At 47.3% G+C, this 13,502-nt stretch overlaps 1 protein-coding gene across 32 annotated transcripts in view; it reads right to left on the bottom strand.

The window, feature by feature from the left end:
* The window catches only part of SCRIB (scribble planar cell polarity protein), a 247,753-nt gene that overhangs the window by 54,115 nt on the left and 180,136 nt on the right, over nucleotides 1-13,502 (bottom strand). For 29 of the 32 annotated variants that reach the window (XM_043507163.1, XM_043507170.1, XM_043507166.1 and 26 more), the window contains 6 exons: nucleotides 13,327-13,425; nucleotides 13,099-13,146; nucleotides 12,535-12,691; nucleotides 6,062-6,242; nucleotides 4,009-4,098; nucleotides 3,391-3,579 (listed from right to left, as the gene is read on the bottom strand). In XM_043507163.1, the coding sequence (XP_043363098.1) occupies nucleotides 3,391-3,579; nucleotides 4,009-4,098; nucleotides 6,062-6,242; nucleotides 12,535-12,691; nucleotides 13,099-13,146; nucleotides 13,327-13,425 (764 nt within the window). The remainder of the gene's footprint in view (nucleotides 1-3,390; nucleotides 3,580-4,008; nucleotides 4,099-6,061; nucleotides 6,243-12,534; nucleotides 12,692-13,098; nucleotides 13,147-13,326; nucleotides 13,426-13,502) is intronic. The other 3 variants (XM_043507176.1, XM_043507174.1, XM_043507184.1) reach the window with 1 other exon arrangement.

The following is a 13,502-nucleotide window of genomic DNA, read 5'->3' on the forward strand; positions in this document are numbered from 1 at the left end:
AGCCCTGGCTAGGATGATTTAACTGGGACTTGGTCCTGCTTTGAGCAGGGGTTTGGACTAGATGACCTTCTGGGGTCCCTTCCAACCCTGATATTCTATGATTCTATGATTCTATGATTTGTTAGTCTCTAAGGTGCCACAAGTACTCCTTTTCTTTTTATGATGAGATAACTGGCTCTGTGGATATGGGAAAAGTGGTGGATGTGATATATCTTGACTTCAGCAAAGCTTTTGATATGGTCTCCCACAGTATTCTTGCCAGCAAGTTAAAAGAGTATGGATTGGATGAACTGACTATAAGGTGGATAGAAAGCTGCCTGGATCATTGGGCTCAACGGGTAGTGATCAACAGCTCGATGTCTAGTTGGTAGCCGGTATCAGTGGAGTGCCATGGGGTCTATCCTGGGTCTGATTTTGTTCAACATCTTTATTAATGACCTGGATGATGTGATGAATTGCACCCTCAGCAAGTTCGCAGGTGACACTAAGCTGGGGGGAGAGGTAGATATGCTGGAGGGTAGGGATAGGGTCCAGAGTGACCTAGACAAACAGGAGGATTGGGCCAAAAGAAATCTGATGAGGTTCAACAAGAACAAGTGCAGAGTCCTGCACTTAGGAAGGAAGAATCCCATGCACTGCTACAGGCTGGGGACCGACTGGCTAAGCAGCACACATGGGGATTACAGTGGACGAGACGCTGGATATAAGTCAGCAGTGTGCCCTTGTGGCCAAGAAGGCCAACAGCATATTGGGCTGCATTAGTAGGAGCACTGCCAGCAGATTAAGGGAAGTGATTATTCCCCTCTATTTGGCACCAGTGAGGCCACACCTGGAGTATTGTTTCCAGTTTTGGTCCCCCCACTACAGAAAGGATGTGAACAAATTAGAGAGAATCCAGCGGAGGGCAACAAAATGATCAGGGAGCTGGGACACATGACTTTCAAGGAGAGGGAACTGGGGTTATTTAGTCTGCAGACGAGAAGAATGAGGGGGGATTTGATAGCAGCCTTCAACTACCTGAAGGGGGGTTCCAAAGAGGATGGAGCTTGGCTGTTCTCAGTGGTGGCAGATGACAGAACAAGAAGCAATAGTCTCAAGTTGCAGTGGGGGAGGTCTAGGTTGGATATTAAGAAACTATTTCACTAGGAGGGTGGTGAAGCACTGGAATGGGTTACCTAGGGAGATGGTGTAATCTCCATCCTTAGAGGTTTTTAAGGCCTGGCTTGACAAAGCCCTGGCTGGGATGATTTAGTTGGTGTTGGTCCTGGTTAGACTAGATGACCTCCTGAGGTCTCTTCCAACCCTAATCTTTTATGATTCTATAATTCTAATGGGATATGGAGGCAACCTTAGTAGTGGAAGGTTCACTGCCACACGCTATGATTTTGGTGAAGAGGCAGCCATCTTCCCTAAGGGCACTCTTTGGCTTCATTGCCCTGAAAGTTATGGGAAATGATGGCCATTTTGAAAAAGGCCAAATTGGGAACTTTAAGGACAAAATTTAGACATTAAGATTGTAAGTAACTTTGCTTAATAATCACAGGGCTTTGGAGCTGTGGTCCGGCTCCGTTCCAGCTCCAGGCAAAATCCTGCAGCTCCACTGCTCTGGTGCTGCTCCACACTCCATCTCCGGGCTCCACTCTGAAGCCCTGAATAATAACCTAGTTTCTTCAAATGTACATTTAAGACTATCTTTTCAGTTTGTTAGCTAGAAGGTGCCCCAAAAATGAGAGAAATGTTTCTTAAAGGACTAATTTTTAACTAATTTACACTTCAACCGTTATCTGAAAAGGTCTCAAAAAATTCCATTCCTTTTCCAATTATGTGCTGTAAACTGGGGGAAGATACACTGTACTCTCCATGAAAAACAATGAGGGAAAATCCCTGTTTCAAGTGGAAAAACAGAACCCATCCTTAATGACAGCAGTGCTCTGTGTCATGTGCCATACAAGTGCAAACCCTGACACCATTCGTGGGGGAGCAGAAATGGCTACAAGGGAGCTACGAGAGCAAAGAGCCATTTACAACAGAGTGTACAATGTGACACAGCAGCAGAACGAGACCAATGTTACTTGGGGCTGCTCTAGAGAGGCATGAAATGAAAAGCAGAGATAGTCCTTCGTAATACACTGACTGAAATGCCATGCCTAGATCTGGGTGCCTCATATTAAACAGTGAAGAAACTTCAGAGAAGAGCAACAGTGCTCCGGCAGCCAGAGGGCCAGATTTACAGGGAGATTATACAGAATGCCATAAAATGCGGTGAAATTAAGGAAGTGCTACGGAAGAACATCCTGGCTGGAAGAGGGATCTGGCTGGAGAATCATCCCCTCACAGAGGAAGGAATGGGAACCCTGTTGCTGAGGCATTGTCTCCCCAGGGAAAGGGGGATGAGCCCTGGTTCTGTGAACATTGGTTCAATTTGGTTTTAAATAACTATAAAAGGTACAATAACACTATGCGACCTTTCTAACAACATGGGACTCTCAGCTTTCCAGCCTCAAACCAATGTACTGGCTCCAGCATCTTCCATCCAAGTCTCTCGAAGACTTTATAAACATTAACTCATTCATCCTCATAGCCTCCATGGGAGGAAGATCAGTAGCATTATCCCCAACATACACAGGAACATAGGAATTGCCAGGCTGGATCAGACCCAAAGTCCATCTAGTCCAGTATCCTGTCTCCAGCAGTGGTCAGCACCAGGTGCTTCAGAGGAATGGGCAAGAAACCTTGTGGTAACAATTGTGGAATAATCTACACCCATGAAGATCTCATTCTAACTCCTAATAGAGACTGTTTTAAATCCTGAAGCAGGAGGTTTTATCTTGTTTCCCAAGTGTTTACTTGCATTCATTGTTATAACTTTGGACATGTTTGTTATCCATATAAGTGTTCAATCCCTATTTGAACCTGGCCTCAATAATGTCTTGTGGTTGTGTGTTCCACAGTCTAATTGCCCATTATGTGTGTAGAAAGGAATTTCCTTTTATCAGTTTTGCATTTGCCGCCTTTTAAGTTTCACTGCAAGTCTCTTTGTTCTGATTCTATGGAACAGGTGGAAAAAACAGGTGCAAAGAGAGGGAAGGGAATTGTGCACGGTCACATGAACGTCAGTGCCTGAGCTGAAGTCAATACAATGAGATTTTATTGTCATGAAGACCTACACAAGTGTTGCTAAAGTACAAAGAAGAGACAAACCCCTCAAGCTCCTGTCAGAGGTAGACAGGATTGGATAAGCAGATAGGCCTGTGCACTATGTTCTGGTCACTACAACCTCCCTTACCCCTGGCCCCTAAACATTCCCTCTCTCTGATGCCACAGATTCAATGACATGACATCAGACCCCGCTAGTAAAGAAAGAGGGATAACAGGCTCCCCTTGACTCACCGTGCTGCCCTCCACATAGCTCGTTTCTCTGCCTCCAGGGCCCGGCGCTCAGCTGGAGACAGCTCCTTCTCCTGGGTACTCAGGAACTCAGGGCTCTGCATCCGCAATCGCTCCTGGTGCCGTCGCTCAGCTTTAGCCGTTCGCACAGGTGCCCCTGTCTCGCCCCCTCCTGGGTAAACTGGGATCAGTCTGAGAAGAGAAGTCAAGAATAACAAGGGGCTTGGCCCAGCCCACCCTCCAGTCCCCAGACTTCCTGCTCTCCCTCCTCAAAGTAGAGGTCCTACTTTGTACCCTGCCCAAAGCCCCGAGCCCCCCAAGATCTCCTGAAAGGAAGGGCCCCACCGCATCCCTAGTCCAACCCCCCAGGCTCTCACTAAGTACCCAACCCGTGCCCCGCACGCCCTGTACCCGACCCGTGCCCCCCAACACCCATCCCTCCCCAAAGACAGGTCCCTGCTCAATATCCCACACCTCCCCAAAGCCTGCCTGTTACCCCATTCCTTGCTGAAAGGCAGAGTGGTCTGGCCCACTATGTGGCAGACTGTGGGCAGCAGGCAGGGAAGGGCAGGGGGTGTTACAGTGCAGTGTCGCTCCGCCCCCTCCAGAGTCCCCTCTTACCCAGACATAGAGTTAGGTCTCTGCTCAGGCTTGAATCCTTCTTCTAGTGAGTTTCTCTGGGAGCTGCTGTGCTCATCTGCCTCAGAGATCCTGGCAGCAACACAGACATGTCAACCAAGCATGCTGGAGGCATGCATACCCTGGAGGGTTCAGAGCACAGATCCCCCTTCCCATGGACCTGAGCCACAGGAAGCAGACACTACAACTCAGCTCAGTGATGTGGCCCTTGACGTATTTGCCTGACAGCTTTGGTATCTGTCCAGGGGAGGAAGCCTTCAAGGGCATGTGAGCAGGATCAGTAGGAATGAGTCACCTGATAACCAGGTCAGTCGGTGAAACCAGAACTCGCAGATCATGGGAAGAGCCTCCCAGGTCCTACGGCAGAACCTCAAGAGACTGGGAGCAGGCTGACAGGTACACAACCTCTTCATTCTGCCTCATCTTTGTTATCACTGAGACTGCCGGCACCTGCCCTGTAATCTGAGAGCCATCCCCCTTCCTTCTACCTCCAGGCTGGGGATTTCTCCTCAGAATCTCGAAGAGCCTACCTTTCTCTCTGTTCTCACATCATGAGCTCTCAGCAGGTCCAGGCTCCAATCATGTCCCATCTCCATTATCACAGCTGCATCCTCTCTGATGTATGCATCTATCTCACCCCAGACAGGCATCCAAACTCATCTTCCTCACCCAGAGGTCTGACTGTGTTACCCTGGCCTGATGTATCAAGTGTAAATTATTGTGCTCACCTGACAGCTCTTTCCTAAATCCAACCCTGCTCCCTCCAGCCTCCAGGCTGTGATGGGTGACTGACCGCTTCTTGCTTTCCCTTTGCTGATGTCAATCTCTCTGAAGGCACAAAGTCTGCCCTCAGGCAGCCCTCTAAGATACCCTTTGCGACGCCATTGGCCCAGTGTGCTCTAGGTATAAGTCAGCACAGAATTTGGCCCTGAATAAGCAACCAAAGATTTTATTTCCTATCCCAATATTGCCACCAGCTGCCTATTCCCATCCAGATCAGAGAAGGAGTTGATAGGGTAGAGGAGTTGTAGCCTGTTCCCACCCTAAGTACCGTCCTTCTATTAAACTCACTGGAGACCAACCGAGCAATCAGCCTGAAGTGCAACTGAGTCAGTGATGTGGGTGCCACAGATACATTCTCCAGAGCTCACTGTAGGATGGACTGGCCCACAACCTTTAGCCCACCAAAGGGAGAGCACCAAAGGGCGGTGACCTGCACCCCACCTTCACAGAGTGATGCTATCTGAGCTGCATCTGGCTGTGGGGAAAGGAGGGATAAACTGCCTCTGCAAAGACTGCACGTTTGGCTGCTGCCCTTCTTTAGTGTTTGCCAGGAGCCCAGTTTAGCACAGCTGTGCAGTGGGGAACCCTCACTATGCAGGTGTAATGCGAGGTGTTTCTGGACTGAGACTGGATGAATACAAACGCAAATGAGGAGATGGGGAGCAGACACTGGAGTCAACATGAAGGCATGGACTGTCCCTAGTGTGGTCAGGCAGCATGAAAAGACTCTAAGCCAAGAATACAAGACAAAGATGATTGGCCCTTTGGCCCGAGGCATGTTCCTGCCACAGCTTATAGGGAAAGCATCAGACAGACAAGATTCTGAGAAAGTTCAAAGGCAGCAACCTGAGCTTTATTCCGTTTGAAGCCCAATTCTCCACCGGTAAGGCAAATCTGCAGGGCAAGGAATGAAAGAAGCAGCACCAATGCAGAACTGCAGCCTGGGGAAAGAGACTCCTGCAGACCCAGGCATAATGCAAGAGCCTAAGAGACAGGGCTTGGCACAGGCTCAGCAAAGAGGTGTGTGTCCCAAGCTAGCCACAACTACAATCAATGATTCCAGGTACCCAAGGGCAGGATCTGGGCAGCCACTCATTTGAGAACAAGGACCTGGAGACAAACTGTATGTCTTGTGATACCCAATTCCCCCGCAAAGGTGGTGGGGCCTGCCCAGACCTCCCCATCTGGGGAAAGGTGATGCTGGCATACTCCTAGGACACAGAGCTGGATCTGAGCTGCCAGTTGGTCTTACCGAGTTGCCGGGAACTGGATGCTCCTTCCATTTAGTCTCTTGATCTTGTACTCCACTCCTTCGATGATGACACTGGACTGCATGCTCATATCGGGCATCTGCTTCCCCACATCCTCCTCTTCCTCCTCCTCCTCCTCCTCCTCCTCCAACAGCAGAGCCCGTTTCTGCTGCAGTTTACGAGCTGCCAAAATGAGACAGACACATATGAGTGGGAAGAAAACTGCAGAGCTGGCTGCCAGCAGTGATTCCCATGGTCACCGAGGTTCATGGGAACAATCTCTGGGTAGGTCCTTTCCCTCTAAGGGCCTCGCTCACTCTCTGCAATAGAGTTCTACAGTTTCTGTAACTGTCTTTGAGTCTATTCCCTCCCTGAAGACACACTTCTTTTGAGCTCTCTTAGCATTTACTCCTTTCCCAGCCTCGATGCCTTTCAACCTGTCCTCTTAACCACTTCTTTGTAATCAGCAAAACCTTTTCCCTACCTTTCTTCCTGTCTACAATCTCAGAGAGCCTCCAACCGCTTCACCCTCTGTAACTCCTCCATGGATGGGAACTGCCTAGGAACCAATGAGCAGACCCCTTGTTGAGATGGACCCCACAGGATCTGATGTGCGTGTCTGGGATCAGACCTCTAGGAGTCAACAGCCAGATTCAGACCTGTCCCTCCATGGCCATAGAGCCCCAGGAGCTAACAGGCAAACATCAACCCTCCAGCTGAGCTGACAAGCAGACCCATTCCCCACACATCAGGGACAGTGAAATGGGGAGCCAATGGGTAGGACTCTGCTGGGGGGATGGAGGCCAGATTAGTTGATGATCCTGCCCACCCAATGGAGGCCAGAGTCATGGCAAGGGATGGGCAGAACTCCACCATCCTCCCATGGGCACAGACTGTTCAGAGGCCTATATTCTCATAGATTTATAGACTGATAGGCTTTAAGGTCAGAAGGGACCATCGTGATCATCTAGTCTAACCTCCTGCACATCATAGGCCACAGAACCTCACTCACTCACTCCTGAAATAGATTCCTAACCTCTGGTTGAGTTACTGAAGGCCTCAAATCATGGTTTAAAGACCTCAAGTTACAGAGAATCCACCATGTACACTAGTTTAAACCTGCAAGTGACATGTGACCCGTGGTGCAGGAAGGCGAAAAACCCCCAGGGTCTCTGCCAAACTGACCCAAGGGAAAATTCCTTCCCAATCCCAGGTATGGCCATCAGTTAGACCTTTCACCTAAAATGGGTTTAAGCATGCAGGGGTTGGAAGGCAGGGGAATGCAAGAGGGGAATACTTGTTTTTTTATTACAAGAAGGGGATATTTTTGAGACCTGTCCAACCACTTCGCCGGCTTCCATGGCCCAAACATCTTGGGAAGCTTGAGTAATACTGTAGTGTCTAGAGAAGGTATGCACAACGTTGCACGTTGCTGCTTTGTAAATGTCTGCTATTGCAATGTTGTTCAAAAAGGCTGATGAAGTAGAATGAGCCCTAGTGAAGTGGACTATTATCCTTGGTGAAGGAGGGACCTTTGCCAGATCTTGTGCGGTCCAGATAAAATGCCAGGGCCCTCCAAAAATCCCAGGAATGGAGTTTTTCTTCAATCCTGGAAGAATGAGGCTTCAGAAAGAACACTGGAAGATAGTCTGGTTGAAGTAGAATGAAGATATGACTTTGGGCATATGTTTAGGGAGTGGCCTGAGAGAGACCTTGCCTTTGTGGAATACTGGAAAAGGAGAGTTGGCTAAAAGTTCCTGTATCTCTCTCAAACACCTTGCAGAGGTAACTGCTATCAAAAACACTGGTTTCATTGATAGCAGCAGTAAAGTTGTTGCCAAGGGTTCAAAGGAAGAACCCATCAAGTGAGACACAACTAAATTCAGGTCCTGTGACAGTACAGGATTGGAAACAGGAGGGTACACATGAATAAGACTCTTTAAAAATCTGGATGTTTCTCTACAAATTATTATTTTGGGTAAGTTTTATGCTCTGTTTTATTCAGGAGGTCAGACTAGATGATCACAGTGGTCCCTTCTGGCCTTGGACTCTATGAATCCTTGAAAATCAAAGAATATTGAGACCTCAGGAGGTCATCTAGTCCAATCCCCTGCTCAGAGCAGGACCAACACCAACTCAATCATCCCAGCCAGGGCTTTGTCAAGCTGGGCCTTAAAAGCCTCTAAGGATGGAGATTCCACTGCCTCCCTAGGTAACTCATTCCAGTGCTTCTCTACCCTCCTAGTGAAATAGTGTTTCCTGATATCCAACCTAGACCTCTCCCACTGCAACTTGAGACCATTGCTTCTTGTTCTGCCATCTGCCACCACTGAGAACAGCCTAGCTCCATCCTCTTTGGAACCCTTCTTCAGGTAGTTGAAGGCTGCTATTGAATCTCCCCTCACTCTTCTCTTTTGTAGACTAAATAACCCCAGTTCCCTCAGCCTCTCTTCGTAAGTTATGTGCCCCAGCCCCTAATAATTTTCGTTGCCCTCTGCTGGACTCTCTCCAATTTGTCCACATCCTTTCTGTAATGGGGGACCCAAAACTGGACACAGTACTCCAGATGAGGCTTCACCAATGTTGAATAGAGGGGAATGATCATGTCCCTTGATCTACTGGCCTCACCAGTGCCGAATAGAGGGGAATAATCACTTCCCTCGATCTGCTGGCAATGCTCCTACTAATGCAGCCTAATATGCCGTTAGCCTTCTTGGCAACAAGGGCACACTGTTGACTCATATCCAGATTCTCATCCACTGAAATCCCCAGGTCCTTTTCTGCAGAACTGCCACTTAGCCAATTGGTTCCCAGCCTGTAACGGTGCATGGGGTTCTTCCATCCTAAGTGCAGGATTCTGCACTTGTCCTTGTTGAACCTCATCAGATTTCTTTTGGCCCAATCCTCCAATTTGTCTAGGTCACTCGGGACCCTATCCTACCCTCCAGCGTATCTACCTCCCCCACCAGCTTAGTGTCATCTGCAAATTTGCAGAAGGTGCAATCTATCCCATCAACCAGATCATTAATGAAGATGTTGAACAAAACCGGACCCCCGACCAACCCACAGGGCACTCCACTGATACCGGCTGCCAACTAGACATCAAGCCACCGATCACTACCCGTTGAGCCTGACGATCTAGCCAGCTTTCTGCCAACCTTATAGTTCGTTCATCCAATCCATACTTCTTTAACTTGCTGACAAAAATACTATGCGAGACCATATCAAAAGCTTTACTAAAATCAAGGTATATCATGTCCACTACTTCCCCCTTATCCAAAGAGCCAGTTATAGAAGCCGATCAGGTTGGTCAGGCATGACTTGCCCTTGGTGAATCCATGTTGATTCTTCCTGATCACCTTCCTTTCTTCCAAGTGCTTCAAAATAGATTCCTTGAGGACCTGCTCCATGATTTTTCTGGGGAGATTTGTTGGGGAAGAGTCAACATGTTTTTGTACAGGGAGATCATGCGTCACTAATCTACTAGAATTCTTTGAGGGTGTAAACAAGCATGTGGAAAAGGGTGATCCAGTGGACATAGTGTACTTAGATTTTCAGAAAGCCTTTGACCAGGTCCCTCACCAAAGGCTCTTATGCAAAGTAAGCTGTCATGGAATAAGAGGGAAGGTCCTGTCATGGATAAGTAACTGGTTAAAAGATAGGAAACAAAGGATAGAAATAAATGCTCTGTTTTCAGAATGGAGAGAGGTAAATAGTGGTGTCTGTACTGGGATCAGTACTGTTCAACATATTCATAAATGATCTAGAAAAAGAGATAGACAGTGAAGTGGCAAAATTCGCAGATGATACAAAACTACATAAAATAGTTAAGTCCCAGGCTGTCTGCAAAGAGCCACAAAAGGATTTCTTCAAAACAGGGTGACTGGACTACAAAATGGCAGATGAAATTCAATGATGATAAATGCAAAGTAATGCACATTAGAAAACATAATCCCAATTATACATATAAAACGATGGGTCTAAATTAACCATTACCACTCAAGAAAGATTTTTGGAGTCATTGTGGAGAGTTCTCTGAAAACATCTGTCAATGTGCAGCGGCAGTCAAAGAAGTGAACAGAATGTTGGGCATCATCAAGAAAGGGATAGATAGTAAGGCAGAAAATATCATATTGCCTCTGTATAAATCCATGGTAAGCCCACATCTTGAATACTTTGTGTAGATGTGGTCACCCAATCTCAAAAAAGATGTATTGGAATTGGAAAAGGTTCAGAAAGGGGCAACCAAAATGATTAGGGGTATGGAATGGCTTCCGTATGAGGAGAGATTAATAAGATTGCGACTTTTCAGCTTGGAAAAGACATCTAAGGGGGGGATATGATTGATGTCTTTAAAATCATGACTGGTGTGGAGAAAGTAAATAAGGAAGTGTTATTTATTCCCTCTCATAACACAAGAACTAGGGGTCACCAAATGAAATGAATAGGCAGCAGGTTTAAAACAAACAAAAGGCAGTATTTTTTTCCACACAATGCACAGTCAACCTGTGGAACTCTCTGCCAGAGGATGTTGTTAAGGCCAAAAGTATAGCAGGGTTCAAAAACACTACATAAGTTCATGGAGTATAGGTCATTCAATGGCTATTCTCCAGGATGGGCAGGGATGATGTCCCTAGACTCTGTTTGTCAGAAGCTGGAAATGAGCGATAGGGGATGGATCACTTGATGATTGCCTGTTTTATTCATTCCCTCTGGGGCACCTGGCATTGGCCAATGTCAGAAGACAGGATACTGGGCTAGATGGACCTTTGGTCTGACCCAGTATGGCTGTTCTTATGTAAACAGTGAGGTGTCAAAGTCTGTAGCTGATACAAGACTTCTCAGGATAATTAAGTAGAAAGCAGACTGTGAAGCGATGCAAAGGGATTTCACAAAACTAGGTGACTGGGCAACAAAATGGCAGATGAAATTCAATGTTGATAAATGCAAAGTAATGAACATTGGAAAACATAATCCCAACTATACATACAAAATGATGGGGTCTAAATTAGCTGTTACCACTCAGGAAAGAGATCTTGCAGTCATTGTGGATAGTTCTCTGAAAACATCTACTCAATGTGCAGCACAGCCAAAAAAGTGAACAGAATGCTGTGAATCATTAGGAAAGGGATAGATAATAAGACAGAAAATCCTATATGGCCATACTGGGTCAGACTAAAGGTCCATCTAGCCCAGTATCCTGTCTTCTGATGCTAGGTGCTTTGGAGGGAATGAACCCCATCGCCCATTTCAGCTTCTGGCAAACAGAGCCTAAGAACACCATCCCTACCCATCCTGGCTAATAGTCATTGATGGACCTACCCTCCATGAATTTATCTAATTCTTTTTTGAACTCTGCTATTGTCTTGGCCTTCACAACAACCTCTGGCAAAGAGTTCCACAGGTTGACTGTGCGTTGTGTGAAGAAATACTTCCTTTTGTTTGTTTTAAACCTGCTTCCTATTAATTTCATTTGGTGACCCTTAGTTCTTGTGTTATGAGAAGACTGCTGGGCAGGAAGAAAAGCATTTAAATCTTGGCTTCTTAGTTTTCAGATCTGCCATAGAAGACACCTCAGTTTGGAGCCAAAGCTTACTTATCGTTGTTAAAAACTACCTACCCAAAACTGTAACTACTAACTATGTACAATCTTAACAATGTAAAACCCTAAACCAAAATGTTTTTAGATAGCACTTGTATCAAAAATAGGATCTGGATCCCAGGTCCAGAGAGGTTGGTAGTCTGCTGCTGCTGGCGGCTGGAAGGAGTGCTGCAATCCCGCTTTATAGCCTCACCCTTAGAACCTTCAAAACAGTGAAGGGAAGGGCTGGAGGCAGCATATGAGTGCTTCAATGGGCACTGCTAGCTAATGTTAATTGTCAGAGTTGTACAGGCCTGCCCATCCCAGGAGTGGGAAGCAAACAAAGGAGAATCTCAGCTTCCATTTAAAAAAAAAAATTGTAGTACTCCTGGCTATGGAGAAAAGCTTGAAAATGTGACTCATAGGGGCTCAAAAGCCAGAAGGCAAAGAAAAACCCAACTCATGTCATTTTAAAGCCAGTCTCATGATTTTTCAGGCCTGACCACAATTGTTTAATATTTTACTGTACTACTGCTTGAGACACCCTCCCGCCCTTATTAATAAACCAGAACCCAGGAGCCAATGGCTGGAAATTAGAAGAGTATTTCCAATTCCAACCATCCAAGCAGCAGGGTTCTGGAATAGCCTTCTAGTAGGTGCAGGGGGGCAAACAGCCCAACTACTTGTAAAGTGGAGCTTAATAAATTTATGAATGGGATGATAAGACAGAGTTGCCTGTAATAGTAGTGGACTGGACTCAGTGACTCAGGAGGTCCCTTCCAGTCCCATGTTCAATAGGCAGGATCCCCCACTCTCAAAAGCCAACAGGCAGGGGACAGACCCCGCAAGAGCAAAAAAGAGAAACCTAACACCCCAAAACTGACTCCATCGCACCTTCCTCCTCCTTCATTTTCTTCAGGTCATCCTCCCCCACCAGGGAGACACGCTTTGGGGGCTTCTCCACCTGCTGCTGCTTCACCTCGATCTCAAAGTACTTTTGCCTCTCACGGAAGGATCGCTGCTCTGGGCTGTGCAGTCCCCTGGACATCATCTGCAACAGCCACAGCAGCATGTCAGCCACTAAAAGACCCTGCCCCATATCCAATCCCCGCAGACAAGTGCCCAAGCCTACCTTTCCTGTGTCCCTACCCACATCCAATCTCTTCAGGCATGTGCCCTGTGCCCACCTTCCCTGGATCCCTGCCCCGTATCCAATCTCCCTGAGTATATGTCACATGCCTGCCTTCCCCAGGTCCCTACCCCATATCCAGTCCCTTCAGGCACAGGCCACATGCCTGCTTTCATCAGGTCGCTACCCCATGTCTGAACCCTCTCTCCACATTGCCATAGATGGGAACTTTGCCTCCTATCTATCCACATTGGGATCCTGCCCTTATCCCCCAAGGTCTGTGATCAGGACTCCCAACTCCAACTCCATTTCCAGCCACTGAAACTCACCTCAGGAGAAGCTTTAGGTTTCTCGGTGCTTATCTGACCATGCGTCTCCTGAGGAGAGAGAGAAAAGGGAAACTTTTGAGAGAGGGGCTATCTTTGTCTTTGCCTCACCCACAGCACCTCCTGCCTCCATTCTCATTCCTGACCCACCTGTGATGCTCCCAGTATCCCCATCGTCCCTGCCACCCTGGTGTCTGTGCAGCCAGGTCGTCATCCCTGCCCCACCCCTACCTTATTTGCCTGTGACAGGGGCACCGCTGCAAAGGTCTTGTATGCCTGCTTGACATTGACTGGGACATCCTCAGGTGAGGGAGGTGAGGGGGGACGCAGCTGCAGAGACAGAGACAGAAGAGGTCAAGCTAATCATAGCTGCTATAAAGAAGAGAACAGGAAAAGAACCAGCCCTT

The sequence above is a fragment of the Dermochelys coriacea genome, chromosome 2 (genome assembly GCF_009764565.3).
Source record: "Dermochelys coriacea isolate rDerCor1 chromosome 2, rDerCor1.pri.v4, whole genome shotgun sequence".
In the NCBI taxonomy this organism is placed as follows: domain Eukaryota; kingdom Metazoa; phylum Chordata; order Testudines; family Dermochelyidae; genus Dermochelys; species Dermochelys coriacea.